The 14,422-nt window shown below is 36.7% G+C and overlaps 1 protein-coding gene across 1 annotated transcript in view; it reads right to left on the bottom strand.

Annotated features, from left to right (window-relative positions):
• Positions 1 to 14,422, bottom strand: part of LOC103729747 (protein dopey-1) — a 70,002-nt gene that overhangs the window by 43,416 nt on the left and 12,164 nt on the right. Inside the window, exons 6-12 of the mRNA XM_017796825.2 lie at positions 13,634 to 13,754; positions 11,030 to 11,149; positions 9,325 to 9,439; positions 8,934 to 8,963; positions 8,112 to 8,345; positions 1,878 to 2,493; positions 550 to 824 (exon numbers count right to left, since the gene is read on the bottom strand). Coding sequence (XP_017652314.1) covers positions 550 to 824; positions 1,878 to 2,493; positions 8,112 to 8,345; positions 8,934 to 8,963; positions 9,325 to 9,439; positions 11,030 to 11,149; positions 13,634 to 13,754 — 1,511 coding nt within the window. The remainder of the gene's footprint in view (positions 1 to 549; positions 825 to 1,877; positions 2,494 to 8,111; positions 8,346 to 8,933; positions 8,964 to 9,324; positions 9,440 to 11,029; positions 11,150 to 13,633; positions 13,755 to 14,422) is intronic.

The following is a 14,422-nucleotide window of genomic DNA, read 5'->3' as shown; positions in this document are numbered from 1 at the left end:
TAGTAGCTGGTCTCTTACTGTCAGACCTGGAAGGCCTTTAATGCTCACTACACCCCTGGGATGAAATTCAAAAGGAAACCCTTTACCTTCTCACTTTCTGATCTCCCAGACCCTCAGAATCTTTTATGATACTTCTTTAATGCTATTTATTTTAAACCTCAGAAATGTAATAGGCTCTTTTTGCATGGCCTAGGTAAGAACTCTTTTCATTATTTTAGGGCTGTTAATTAAAGTAATGCTAGAATGCATCATCTGATATATATCTCATCTACACCACTAAGGCAAAAACTAGACTCATGATTTTTCCTGAAGGACATCATACATCAAATATGATACCACACATATGGAGTTAGAACAACTTTCAATGGGAGTTTTAGAGAGATGAGACTTTGCAAAATGTAAAAGTTTCATATCCACTTACTATGGCAACGATCTATTGAATAAGTGAGCTTCCTTCCTTTTTAGTTGACAGACTTCAGAGCCCCTAGTCATGTATCACACATACAATGATTATTTTAGTCATGTGTAAATATATTTCTTGGAATTTACCTTGAAAAATTCAGTCTTCTCAGCTATGTACCTCAGATTTCCCTGAGTGAGGGGAGGTCTAATGACCACAGCTACTCTTCCTTGGTTTGGACTAAGGGTCTGTGCAGGCTCCATACTGTTGATGTTGTCTCCAGTGACTATGGCCACAGACTGAGTCAGCCCCACCAGGTCCATGACTAGAGAGACAGCAACACTCTGTACACTGAAATCACTTGCATGGCTGCAGGCACTCATCAGAGTTTGCAGCCACTGTGGAGGGTGTGCATGCTCACAGTCTGAAATGAGATGGAAGCAATCACAGTTCACCACATGAAGAATTTTGTGTATCTTTAAGTCAATTTCAAAATGACAATCCTACCTTGTACCTGAGTTCTTGATTTGTTAACAACATTAATGCTTTCTCAAATAGCTTTTACAACTTTAAGAAAATAAGCAGCAACAAGAATTTGATTTACATAGCATGGGTGCACTTATATATGTGCAGACAAAATACACACATAAAATAAAAATAATTTAAAAGAATTTCATGTTTCTTTTCAATAGGCATTTCCATGTGCTAAGTAATACAATCTATTTTCCTTTCCTAAAAAAGTACTTTATCAGCACATTATCTAGCAACCACTTTTTCTATGTTTGTGTACATAAAAATTTGAGTAAAGGGAAAAAATATGATGTCATCATAAGAGAGGAAAGTAGTGGAATTAATGTTACATTGTTTCTACAGAAATTTCACTTTTTATTTCTAACATGCAGGCCAAGTATGAAAAACATCAAAATCACAGAATCCCCCAATAGAACAACTTCTCCACAATGACTACTTCATTTAAAATTTTTATGAAGTAATGAAACCAGGTTGGTGAGATGGTTCAGCAAGTAAAGGCACTTGCCACCAAGCCTGAAAACCTGAGTTTGATCCCCAGAGACAATCAATTCTTAAGTGTTTATCTACACACACACACACACACACACACACACACACACACAAACACACACACACACTCTCTCTCACTACACACACACACACACACACACACACACACAGACACACACACACACTCTCTCTCACTCCACACACACACACACACACACACACACACACACACACACTCACGCCACACACACTCACATGGCATAGCACACACCAGGACAAAGGAGTCACTTCCGCTGCATGCAATAAATTAAAAATGTAAAATAATTAAAAAAATAAATAATGAAACAGTTTATATACTTAATTGGGTACAAAAAATCAGTGTTAACACGAATACTTTAAAAACTAGAATAGCTTGCTACGTAATACTGAAACAAAAATAAAACAGAGACAATCTTACCAGTCTCAAATTTTTCAGAACGTAACTCTGATGTGTGGTTCCCCTCTGCAATGTAAATTGGGAAACTTGAACACTCTAGGAAGAGCTGACAGGCAGCAAGGAAGGCAGAAAGGTATTCTTTTGAAGTTCTCTGTTTATGTATGTTTCTCTCTCGTGCATCACCTTGGGAATCCCTGTCCCATTTTGAAGTCTCTCTCTGTATTCTGAGATCCCCTTTATGGTCAGCAGCCAAAGCCTGAGAAAGAGAGTCACTTTGAATGATGTAGAGGTTGATGAGCCTGGAAAGAAACTGCTGGACACACTCCAAGCAGCACTGCATTGCAGTCTTTTGTGCTGTCTTCCCACTTCGGGTTGCTGACTCCTGAGTGAGGGTGGAAGGGGGCTGGATGATGGTTTCTTCAGATCCCACTGTGGATGCTGTTTCTGTCTCAGAAGATGTGCTGCCAATCGGGATGGGAGCTGTCCCCTGTCCATTCAGTTCTCTGTCAAGATCATCAGTCCGGTCTGCTTGATACTGTATAAACTCAGTGAAGCCACTTTCTGATGATCGACTACTTGGTGGATTTTCTCCATCTTCGAACACTTCAGTAGGATTTTCCAGAGAAACTGATGATACCTGGTGGACATTAAAAACAAAGTAAAAGGGTGAGTATGATAGACATTAGGGATTGGAAAGGGTCACCTTTGGTGAGAAAGTTTTAGACTACTCATAACTTAGCTTACACTCTATTGAATCAAAGTATTTCCTATAATGGTTCATGTTTATGAAAAACAATAGAAAACATTAATAAGGTTCCAGTGAATACACTAATATATACTATTCTCAAAGTATTTATCATTCACTGCATACATATCTTAAGTCTGGCTTTATTTATTGATTTTTTGAGACAAGGTCTTGCCATGTAGCCCAGGCTGACTTCTAAGTCATGACATTCCTTCCTCAGCCTCTTGTGTCAGGATTAGAAAGCATGTGCCGCTACACTTAAGGTTAGGTTCCTGAGGCAAAAATACAAATATGTACAAATTTTTAGGATTTGTATCCTTGTTTCAAATCATTATTTCATCTAGTTCCTGAACTCTAATCTTTCCTAATGTAGAAAAATAAAAGCATGAGAAATATAAAATTAAAATATGGTATTTTAAAAATTAGAAATAAAATCTACTAGGTTATGTGCACAGGATCACATGAAAAGCTCTGACAGACATGTTTGCCATTAAGCCTATGTTCCTTCAGTGACTAGTTACTGAGTTCACATCATGTTTAGATATAGGAATATATGGAAACGTTAAGAGTCTAGAGGGAAAGAGACAACTGTAATACGAACAGACAAACTAGGTCCTGGAGTAGTTTGAACAAAGTATTGTCTAGTTTAATTTAAATAAAGCTGTGCATATCATGGATTTGTTGGGTGAAGATCACATCAAGTTTCTTATTAATATATGAACTAAGTACTCTGCTGTTCAAAGTAGGGCTTCACCCAGTGTTTCTTGCTTCAGTGAATGACACCGACATTCATTAAAGCCAGGAAGATAGAAGCCTAGGGGTCACTGTTGGCAATTTTCCTCCCCTTTCCAATGTGTCCTACCTTCTTATCAATATGGTGGCTAATGGTATGAGCCCTAAGTCAGCTAGATCTCTGCCACTCACTAGATAGTTTCTAAACCTCAGGTTCCTAATTTGTATACAGCAGTCTCCCTTTACCCACAGGGGACATATTCCAAGAATGTGTGGATAAATGAATGTAGGTGCCTAAAACTGTGATTAGTATTGAACATTATTAATAATTAATAAAACTAGTAAAATCAATTATAAACAATATAAATACTGTGATGAGGCTTAATTTATAAATTAGGCACAAGAAGAGGTTAATAATAAGTAACCATATAACAGAAAAATTTTAACAATAGAATAGGACTAATATGAATGTAGTCTCTCACAAAGTATCTTACTGTCACACATTTGTCTTTCTTGAGATGATGTGACATGAGGCAATGCAACGCTATGAGAGTGAGATGGATGGCAGAGGCACTGTGTTGAAATCATTATCTACTACAGAGGGGTGACCTGAACACAAGCACAGTGAGAATGGTCCATCCTAAAACCAAGACTAAGGGATAGATTCCAGTGCAGCTACGCCAGATAAAGGGCTGCTACACAGGCTGAACAGGATGCTCCAAGCTTCATTATCCCTCATGGGGCAGCAGCACACAGTTTAGAACTTATGAGTTATTTCTAGAAGTTTTCATGTAACACGATAGGCCCACTGTTGACTACTCACTAATAATTTAAACTATGGAAATGGGGACTTTGTAAAAAGCACCAGCATAATAAAAATTCCTGTATTTTGCAGTTCACATAAGGATTAAGTAATAATACCCAAAATACCTGGCACAGTGCCTAGTCCTTTGCAAACACACAATAAATGTTAGTGGCCACTCATATTCACCTATCTATCACTAGTGTCCTTTTGATTGGTTTTCCTAAATATATTTCTTCATCACCCCATCTTGTTAGGCCAACTTAACACCACCTCTCACCTGCACTACTGCAGGCCTCCCACATCCATTTCTGTTTCTCAGATCCACACTCCACACTGCAGCCAGAGTAAATTTTATAATACATAAATCTTATTATGGCACTTGCTTTTCCCTTCTTTGTCTTCCCATTGCTCCTAAGATAGAGAATAAATGCCTTAGTATAGTGAACAAGGCTGTTAAGACCTGGCCCCTGCCTCTCTAACAGCTGCTTCCCCATGTGCAAAGAGCTCCTCTCTGCTGCAGGGCCTTTGCAAACATTCCTTCCTGTCATGTGCTTTCTTCTTTCTACTGCCCCTCATCCCTCCAGTTCCTCTAGGGCTTCATGCAAATATTTTTGCCTTAAGAAAATATTCACTGACTCTTACCTAGGCTAAGTCACTTTCCTTCATTTCACATTCTAACCTCTGAACTTTCCTTCTTATGTTAATCAATATACTTCGTTAATTTAACTGTAATTAAAGGTGCAATCACTTGTTTAATGTGTTTCCTAACTGGAAGAAAAGGCTGAGAGGTAAAGAGATTGTATACAGGCAGGTCCTAAAAGATGGTAAATAAAGAAAGTAACTTGCCTATTTCAAAGGTAAGAAAAGTGAAGTTCAGAGAGGTTTTTTAATATTGCCCATAGTTATAATAAATAAGCTTAATGGTTAGTAGAAGACTCAAATAAGGTGATTTTCACCTGTATATTCTTTTTACCACAGCACGTCATTATGTTTATAATAGCAGAACTTTTCATACTATAATACCAAAGTTCAGAAGTGGCTAGAAAATTGAACTTATTTGCTTATTTTTCTCTTTTAAAAGGTTACTTTAATACCAGCACTTAAGGAGGTAAGTGGAGCTCTGTTAGATCAAGGCCAGCCAGGTCTACCTAGTGAGTTCCAGGCCAGCTGAGGCTAGAGGGAAACACTGTCTCAAAATACAAAAAACAAACAAGCAAAATGAAAAAAACAAAAAAGTTTACTGATAATCTGAAATTATGTACTTTAAATGCCTATGGAGGTCAGAAGAAGGCATCAAACACTCTGGAACTTGAGTTATGGACAGCTACTAGCCGACATATGGGTGCTGGGGATTGAACCCAAGCCCTTTGCAAAAGCAGCTGGTGCACTGGTGCACTTAACCACTGAGCCATCTCTCCAGCCCCAAGAAATCACGTACTTAACTATTATTAGCTTATTGCTCTAAAATTGGCTTTTACTAGCAAAAGGATATTTAAAAGGGGATGATACTGAAGTAACAGAATTCAAATTATAAATTTAATTAAATTTGCTTACATTCAAAATATTCATTGGTATGGACTATATTATGTTACTACATAATAATTATCTTATAATTAAATGTCTTCCTGAAAATAGACAGGAACAATGTTTAAGCCATTTGAGCAGAGATTTAATACACTGATATTATAAAAGGTAATTAGTGTCACAGAGTCAGATTAAGCTTATTTTTTTTTAATGTATCAGCCCTTTACACACACCTCCAAAAATGTGGGATATAGAAAATTGCCTATGCTTTTAAATATGATCAGTTTCATACATCTAAGACTGTATCATTGCACTTTAGTAAAAAAAAAAAAAGGAAAAAATATACAGATGGGGCACAAAGATGCAGGGAGGATGAGCAGAAAGATGGAGGGATTGAGAGGCACATTCAAGGTTAATGAGGTGTTATAATTTAAAGACTATATTATTTAATTGTGCTACATTTAGTTGAATTCACAGTCCCATTTACTTTACCTATGACTGTCAATATGGGCTTTCAGATAAATATGTAAATCTTCACATATTTGAGAATACTATGCAAAGAATACTAAGGGCTTTCCTTCTCCTATTTCCATTAATCTCATTCAAGCAAAGACCAAAGCCTCAACACCAGTTAAGTGCCTCTTTTAGTTTGATTTCTAAGAAAAGTCTTTGAGCATAGTACAAGGAAAAAAGTTCAATGAAACAAAATTTCCATCAATGATAGAGACAGTATATATCACACATATATGATAAGCAGGTTGGAAGGAAAATAACAGAAAGTAGTTTCAGTTTATGTAGAAAAATTCTGGAGTATACTTACATTGAGCAAAAAGTTTCTAATTTCATTTCATATATAAAGAAGACTGTATTTGGATAGACTAGGAAAAATGTTTCAGGATTAATACCTGATGGGAAAGGTTGCACATATATCATCTTAAAAATTTATATTTAGGGGAAGAAAAAAGGTTACTCAAAGAAAAAAGAAAGCAACTATACAACCTCAAGATTATAGATAACAAATCTGATTCTCTAGAAATTTTCAAACCTTTAACATAGTGTCACTGTGACTAAATTTAATGTAATTAATGTGTGATTCAAATGAACATATTTATATTTAAAATTTCTTTTTGCATTTAATTATTTATTGTGTATATGTGTATGTTTGTGTGGATATACATGTGGAAGCCAGAGGACAGCTTTCAGGAGTTAGTTCTCCCCTTCCACAATGTGAGTTCTGGAGATTGAACTCAGGTTGTCAGGCTTGAAAGTAAGTGTCTTTATCCACTGAGCCATTTCACTGGACCTTATCAGACATTTTAAGTAAATCTGAAAGGTATTAAATCATTGACTTTTCCATGTGTTTTACTGGTACCAGACATTATGTATATTATATATATATATCCCATACACAAATGGGGGGGAGAGAGAAAGATTAATTTTATTAAACTTGATGAAGAAAGTGTTAAGCATTTGGGTGACTGAGAATAAAAAGATTATACATTTGAGGAAATTCAGGAAAATCATGCCCAAAACTTGGTGAAAGAACCAGTAAAGTTTGGACACAGGCCTCTTGTCAATGGTAGCTAACACCTATGTCTCTACTGAACACTTAATGATGTGGCTAGTCTGACTGAGGAACTGAATTTTTAAAAAATTAAAATAAAAAAAGATAATGTAGCTATTATCAAACCAAGAATATCTGGAACAACTTGGGATATCTGACTTCAATTTTTCATACATAAATTTCACAAAATTGATACAGATCAAGAATTTCTAATAAAAGATTTAACATTTTTATGAAGACTTGCTGTAAGCATAATACATATAGTATATTTTAAAGACAGTATAAAAAACATAACACACTCATTAAAATATTTTTAAAAATATATTATGTCTATGAGCGTATTGTCTGTATGTATGTAAGTGAACCCATGCTATACAGTGCCCACAGTGCCCACAGAGGTCAGAAAAGGGCATTGAATCCCCTGGAACTACAGTTATAGATGGTTGTTAGCTGTGGGTGCTGGGAACTGAACCTGGGTCCTCTGAAAGAACAGACAGTACTCTTAACCTCTGAGCCATCTTTCCAGCTCCCATCACACACACTTTTATGACATCAATTTTATATAGACTACATCAATTTATATGAAAATGATAATACACTTGTTATATTGAGCTAAAAAACTACAATTCTTTTAATTTACTTATTTCTTTTATTTTAATGTGGCAATCAGGAAAATTAAAACCACATGACCCTTGCATTTTACTTCTATTGGAAAATGTTGGCATAGACAGACTGTACTAGGACTACAAGCCTACAAGATGGTCTATCGCCAAAGCACTTTGATCATATATAATTGGCATTTAAATGCTACATCACTTATTTAAAAAAATGTTCTTAGCTGAAAAACATAACTGATCTGATACCCAAAACATTAGCTAACATTACCTTTTTGTCTTCCCACTCTTTGACTGGGTTATTCTGCCCACTTGGAAACTGCAACACACCTCCAGTGCCAGCAGACAACAGTGGGGGCTGAACCTTGCTAAGGATCTTTGAGCAGAGCTTGAGAGAATCTGTGAGTTCAGACAAGTGCAATGTCTGCAGGTGGCTTGTCAGGGCAGAAATCATCCTGAGCAGTAACTGGGGCAGGTGTTCTGTCTGGATTTCGATATAAGTTTCCTGAAAATAAAAGGAAACTGAAAAAAATTAATGCATAATACAAAGTGATAACTATTTTATTTTAATCTACACAAATAAGGTTATAATTTTATTTATGATTTGTAGGTAGCATGCTCTTAACACTGCATAGTTACTTTATTATTGATATTACTGATGACTTAAAAAATTATTATTCTCAAAGCTAGGGAGATGGTTCAATGGGTACTTTGGCTCTCTAGCACCCATGTTAAAGTCAGGTGAGGTGGTGCACATAAGCCCAGTGCTAGGGGGCAGAAAGACAGGCGGATGCCTGGGGGCTTGCTAGTTAACTAGTGTAGTATAACTAACAAATTCTAGGTTCAGTGGAAAGCCTGTCTTAAAAATTAAGGTTGAAGGTGACTGCGGAAAATATCCAGTGTCCACCACTGGCCTCTACAGGCACAAGTACAGGCAAGTTCATCTGAATAAAAACCGTCTCCCTTGAGTTCTAGCCCAAATTTTCGATTTACGTACTTCAAGCATATGTTATGAAAGAACCCCAGCTTATGTGCTGTATTACTGAATGAAGGTGATAGAATCAGTTGGAGATAAGCAGGCAGAAGGTCATACCTGACACAGCACCCTCATACTTCTAGTAGGCTTCAAAATGAGAAAGCAGAGTTGAGGAGAGAAAACACAGGAAAACATTTCCAACAGTCTTCATTAATAGAAAGAATTGTTAATCAATACAAATGCAGTATTAGACCATCAACTACTAAGTAGTTAAGATTTCATAACATGCAATTAGGAAATAGATTCCATGTATTTTATATATACATGTCAAGAAGACAAGAATGCTTGGAAAATGGTATGGGCAAAAAAAAAAAGATGCCAAAGGGGGAGAAAACACCCTTTAATTTAAAGATGGAATTGATCTGAAGATGAGATTTATGTCCAAGATAAAATATATAAACTATGCTTTTAGATTTCCTTAAATTTTTTTTAACCACGGTAGTCTTACCAAAGAAACTATATCCAACAAAAAATCCACCAGTAAGCAGAAATTGGCCAGCTGTAACTCAGAAGACTCACTACTGTCTCCAGGCCCAGTCTGAAGTCTGGCATGAAGTGTCCTCCTAAAAGGACAAAATTTACTTTACCAAGTGCACTATCATGTGAGATGAATACAGATAACTACAGCCCTGGTATCCAAACAAGGGCCAAGTCAACACTGGGGCACAGGAGTGTTTCTGTGATGACACCTTCCTTTTCCTCAGGGCACTGCTGTACATCTACTGGTATGTTCTCAAAGTAAGGTCCCAGGGCCAAACCTCCTGTAACTCCTGCTCTATAATTACAACTGTTTTAGACCCCACACACTGGTTAGGTCTATGCATTGCTGTCATTGTAGTTGCCATCTCATAGGTAAAATGGATGATTTCTTATTTGATTTCTCTACTTAGAGACTTTGTTTACAATTTGTTCTTCTGGATTACTGTCACCTCTACTCACTGTTCTCAAATTAGAATGCAACTGCCCTTTGAGGTCTGAGATCCAATGTGTTTCCCAGGAAATGTAAGTCATCTCCCCACCAAACACTGATATTAATATGTATTAATCCTACATGACCACACACTGTCATATACTCTTAACACACAAGGAATGTGATACAGTCCTTGAGCAGCAAGAAATAAAAATAGGTAGAGAAAGACTACTGAAAAGTGAGTTATCTCCCTGCAGGACTATACCAGAAGGACAAAGGAGGCAGGCTGTGCACAGAATAGTGAGGTGAAGGCTCAGCAGTATGAAAGGTAATGTGTTCATAGATACAGAAATTAACAGAGAAAGGTGTGTGCATATGTGAAATGCAGAGTATAGAGAGGTAGGGAAGGATACTCCCAATTCTCCATTTGTATATCTTAGTCTATGAGGTATTTCCAAATTTCAATTTAATACAAGGGACAGGCATGTGCATGTCTTATTTATACCACTATAAAGTCCCTAAAGTCAGGGACGATCTATATTCCTAGCACGATGGTTTGCAACCAGGTGTTCAACATGTGCCAAATGGACAAGTGGGCAAATGCCTAAATCATTAAAGGGTTCACGTACATTTATATTTCTAGATCCTTCTAAACCCAAAATGGTGCATGCTTTGTTTTTGACTACATGTTTCTGAAGCTTGAGAAGTTAATTAGATTGTGAAAGAATCTGGTCTAGAATCCATGCAGACTTCACCCTGCCTGACTAGTATTCAATGGTTTTCATATCATGTTTTAGACATCCTATCCTAAGGTGTGTCAGTATTTTTATCATTCACCAGGGACCATATGAGCAGGTACCTTTCAAAACACAGGAGTGCTCCTATTAACAAGTGGGAATCCTTTTGGGAATGTGTGCTGACATAACAGTACAAATTTGCTATCTTCTCCAAGGACTGTGGGATTGCCATAGGCTGGAAATGAACACTTTATGCTGGTCAGTGACTGACTGATCGAAAAGCTACTTTTCCACTCTAACGTCATCTCATCAAGAATTTTCATATCCTGAATTAACAAGGTAAGCTAAGATTGTGGGCAAATAATTATTTTTTACATAAAAATTACAGTTTTCAATAGCAGTAAAATGTACAAAGGAACATTTTTATCATAAGATTGAACAACTTAAAAATCAAAGGATAGCTTTAGATAACACTGCATTACAACGAATGAAATAGTTTAACCTACCTACAACATTCTTCAAACCAGCGTGCAACATAATCCCACATATAATATGGTTCAAAGGAATTAAAGAGAAGATTTGCAGTTTTAATCAGCTCTGCTGTTTTCTTGTTTTCCCTTAATTTACTAAAGAAAAAAACAACATCAACCAAAAACTCAAAAATATTAGTACTTTTTGTTTCAAATTGAATACAATATTATTAGGGCAGTACACATTACTATACAGTTACTAGAATATTGTCTAGTAAGAAGACAGCAATAGTAATTATAGGGGCTGGAGAGATGGCTGAAGAGGTTGGTTAAGACTACTCTTACAGAGGACCCGGGCTCGATTCTCAGCACACACTGTGGCCAGCCACCATTGGTAATTCCAGTTCCAGGGGATTCAATGATGCCTTCTGACCTCTGAGGGCATTGCATGACACCTGTACACTTACACACAAGGAGGCAATACATTCATACATATAAAATAAAAATAAGCTGGGCGTGGTGGCACACACCTTTAATCCCAGCACTCGAAAGGCAGAGGCAGGTGGATCTCTGTGAGTTCAAGGCCAGCCTGGTCTCCATTAGCGAATCCAGGCCAGTTGTGGTTACAGGGAGACCTTGTCTCAAAAAGACCAAAAGTTAAAGTAATAATAATAAAATAAAATATTAAATATAATTTATCTCTACCCTATTACTTTATATAGAATTACTTAGCCAGGTTTGGTGGCACACACCTTTAATCCCAGCACTCAGGGAGGCACAGGCAGGCAGATCTCTGTGAGTTCAAGGGCAGTCTGGTCTAGATAGCAAGTTTCAGGCCAGCTGGGGCTACAGGGAGACTCTGTCTCAAAAAAAAAATAAAAGAATTATTTGAATTTCATACTTCACTTGAATGATCAATCAGAATTTGTTTCACATACTTTCTGCATAATAAACTCCACTAAAGGTCAGGAAGTTCTTTTTGAACTCTTTCTGAGACAGACTTGTTATACTATTAGTCCAGTAGAATTTGTGATCCTCTTGTTTCTGCCTCCCAAGTACTCAGATTATTACAGTCCTGATCATGACATGCAGCTTCCTTTTGAACTTTTTTTTTTTGTCTTTTTGAAGCAGGGTCTCCCTGTAGCCCCAGCTGTCCTGGAACTCACTATGCAGACCAGGCTGGCCTTGAACTCACAGAGATCCACCAGCCTCTGCCTCCCAAGTGCTGGGACTATAGGCATGCACCACCACGCCCAGCTCCTTTTGAATTCTTTTAAGTGTGAAGTTGTTAATTTGGCATCAAATTATTTTGCTTTCCTTGGCACATATAAATTGAGTTATGGTTTGATATTTGATAGCCTTTATTCTGCAGACTCTTGCTGGCTTTCCCATGGAGGATTTTCTTTGAAAGAGTGAATTTCGATCAGTTTTAGTCAAATGATCAGTTTCAGCTTGAAAACCAACAAGGCACTGGGTGTGTGGCTCAGTGGCTGACTCCCTGGGTCCCATCTCGGCAATAAAAAGAAAAGCACAAAGCAAAACAACATAAAGGACTGTTACTGTAAACAACTATTATCACAGAAATTCTCATGGAAAAATAATTATTTCAAATGGCTATTTCTTTAGCCTATCCCTTATCTATTGCTTTCCTATCCTTTCTAACCACTACAGTCACTGTCCTTAAGAGTGAGATGCTGTCAATACAATTAGCAGGCAGTAACAAAAACAATAAACAACTAATATTCCCTAGGACAATATAAATTCTTAGGCAAAGCACAGAATCAAATACAGTAATAAATTTGTCAATATTAACTTCTCTAACAAAAATACTGGGAATTGTATCATCAGAAATCATATATATGATTTATATGCATAAAAACGATGTTTTGGGGAAGTCCAGGGTATCCGGCAATTACTATTAAGAAGTCAGAGACAAAATGAAAATTATGTAAAAAAATATAGTAGCCTTGGAAGCTTTACCATAGTATAGTGACAGAGTACTAGAAAGAAATGGTCTGTGTAAAGCAGAAAAGAAAAGGAAAAGACTGTCAGCAAGAGCCGACTCCCAATCATTAACTAACATGCGGTAGTCTCCTGTGGGTTTACATGGGTAATTCAATGTCTTCATAATAACTGTTAAAATATTTAATCTAAATTGTTTTTACACTTATATATTTATTTTGTATACATGTATGGGTGTGTACATGCCATGGTGAGTATGTGGAAGTCAGGGGACAACCTGTGAGAGTTGGTTTTCTCCTCCTACCATGTGAATCCTGGGGATTGAATTTAAGTTATCAGATGTGGTGGCAAGTGCTCTTACCAGCTGAGCCATCTCACCAGCCCAACTGCTAAAATTTAATTTCCCAAACTGGTGCAATTAAATAGCAACCGTGGAATACAGTGATTGTACTGTCAGGTTTACAGACCCTGCTTGAATAATGAGTGCAATCAATTATGAATCTTCATGCTATGAAAACCCAGTGATAATCAGTTTTACTAATCAGAATACAAACCAGAATAAGATCTCTAGTAATTAAGAATACGTCAAGTTATATGAACACACAACTAGTGTCCATTATGAACATTAATAATTGAGGACCCCTTTATGCTATGCTTTTTAATTTTTTGGTCACCTACCTGCTTAACTGAGCATGGTCCTTGTTGAAGGGTGGCTCCATGTGAAGATTCAATTCTGCTTTGCATTGAGAATATAATGTTCTGAATACCTCAATCAGAACATCTTCTAGAATTACAGGTCCTAAGATTAATGTACAACAAATTATAGGCAGCAATTAATTAGTATTGGCAAATCATGATTACTTGAAAAAATGGCCTAATTAATAAGGACACTTTAAAAGAAGCATTTTAGAAAGATAATTTTTTTTCCAGAACCTAAGCTAAACTTTACCTTCTGAGACAAAGCCCAATAGTAATAAAGGACCAAATGTTTATTTCAAGTATAGAGTCACATAACAGAAATAACAAAAGCAGGAAAACTGGTTTGGTTCATTAATAGGTCTAGTACCTTGACCAGGGTGTACACCTTTTGGGTCTTATTCTCTTCATCTAGAATAAGGAGAACAACACCAAACTCAAAGGGCAATTTTAAAGATTAGGAAAACCATGTGGAAGGTGCAGTGTGCTGTTATAGGAATGCTTATTCAATGGATCCTACTGTCAATAATTCTAAAATTCAAAAAAGATACATTTTATCGAGTAACTTTTAGTTATATATATGTATGCTCTTATGATATTATATTGGCCCCTTTAGTCTTTGGTTATACTTCCCTTTTGGGTGTTTAAGGACATACAATTGGACCAGATAAACTGATTTGTTTTTGAGGTCGTTTGAGGATCTGTTCCTCAGGGGTCTCATGGGCTTGGGAGGAGTCCCTGGCTCCTTTCTTTTACCAGCTCCATCCATGT

Source organism: Nannospalax galili, unplaced genomic scaffold (assembly GCF_000622305.1).
Source record: "Nannospalax galili isolate Female #2095 unplaced genomic scaffold, S.galili_v1.0 scaffold2893, whole genome shotgun sequence".
Taxonomy (NCBI): Eukaryota; Metazoa; Chordata; class Mammalia; order Rodentia; family Spalacidae; genus Nannospalax; species Nannospalax galili.
The sequence above is the reverse complement of the archived record's forward strand: the minus strand, read 5'-3'. Positions and strand labels throughout refer to the sequence as shown.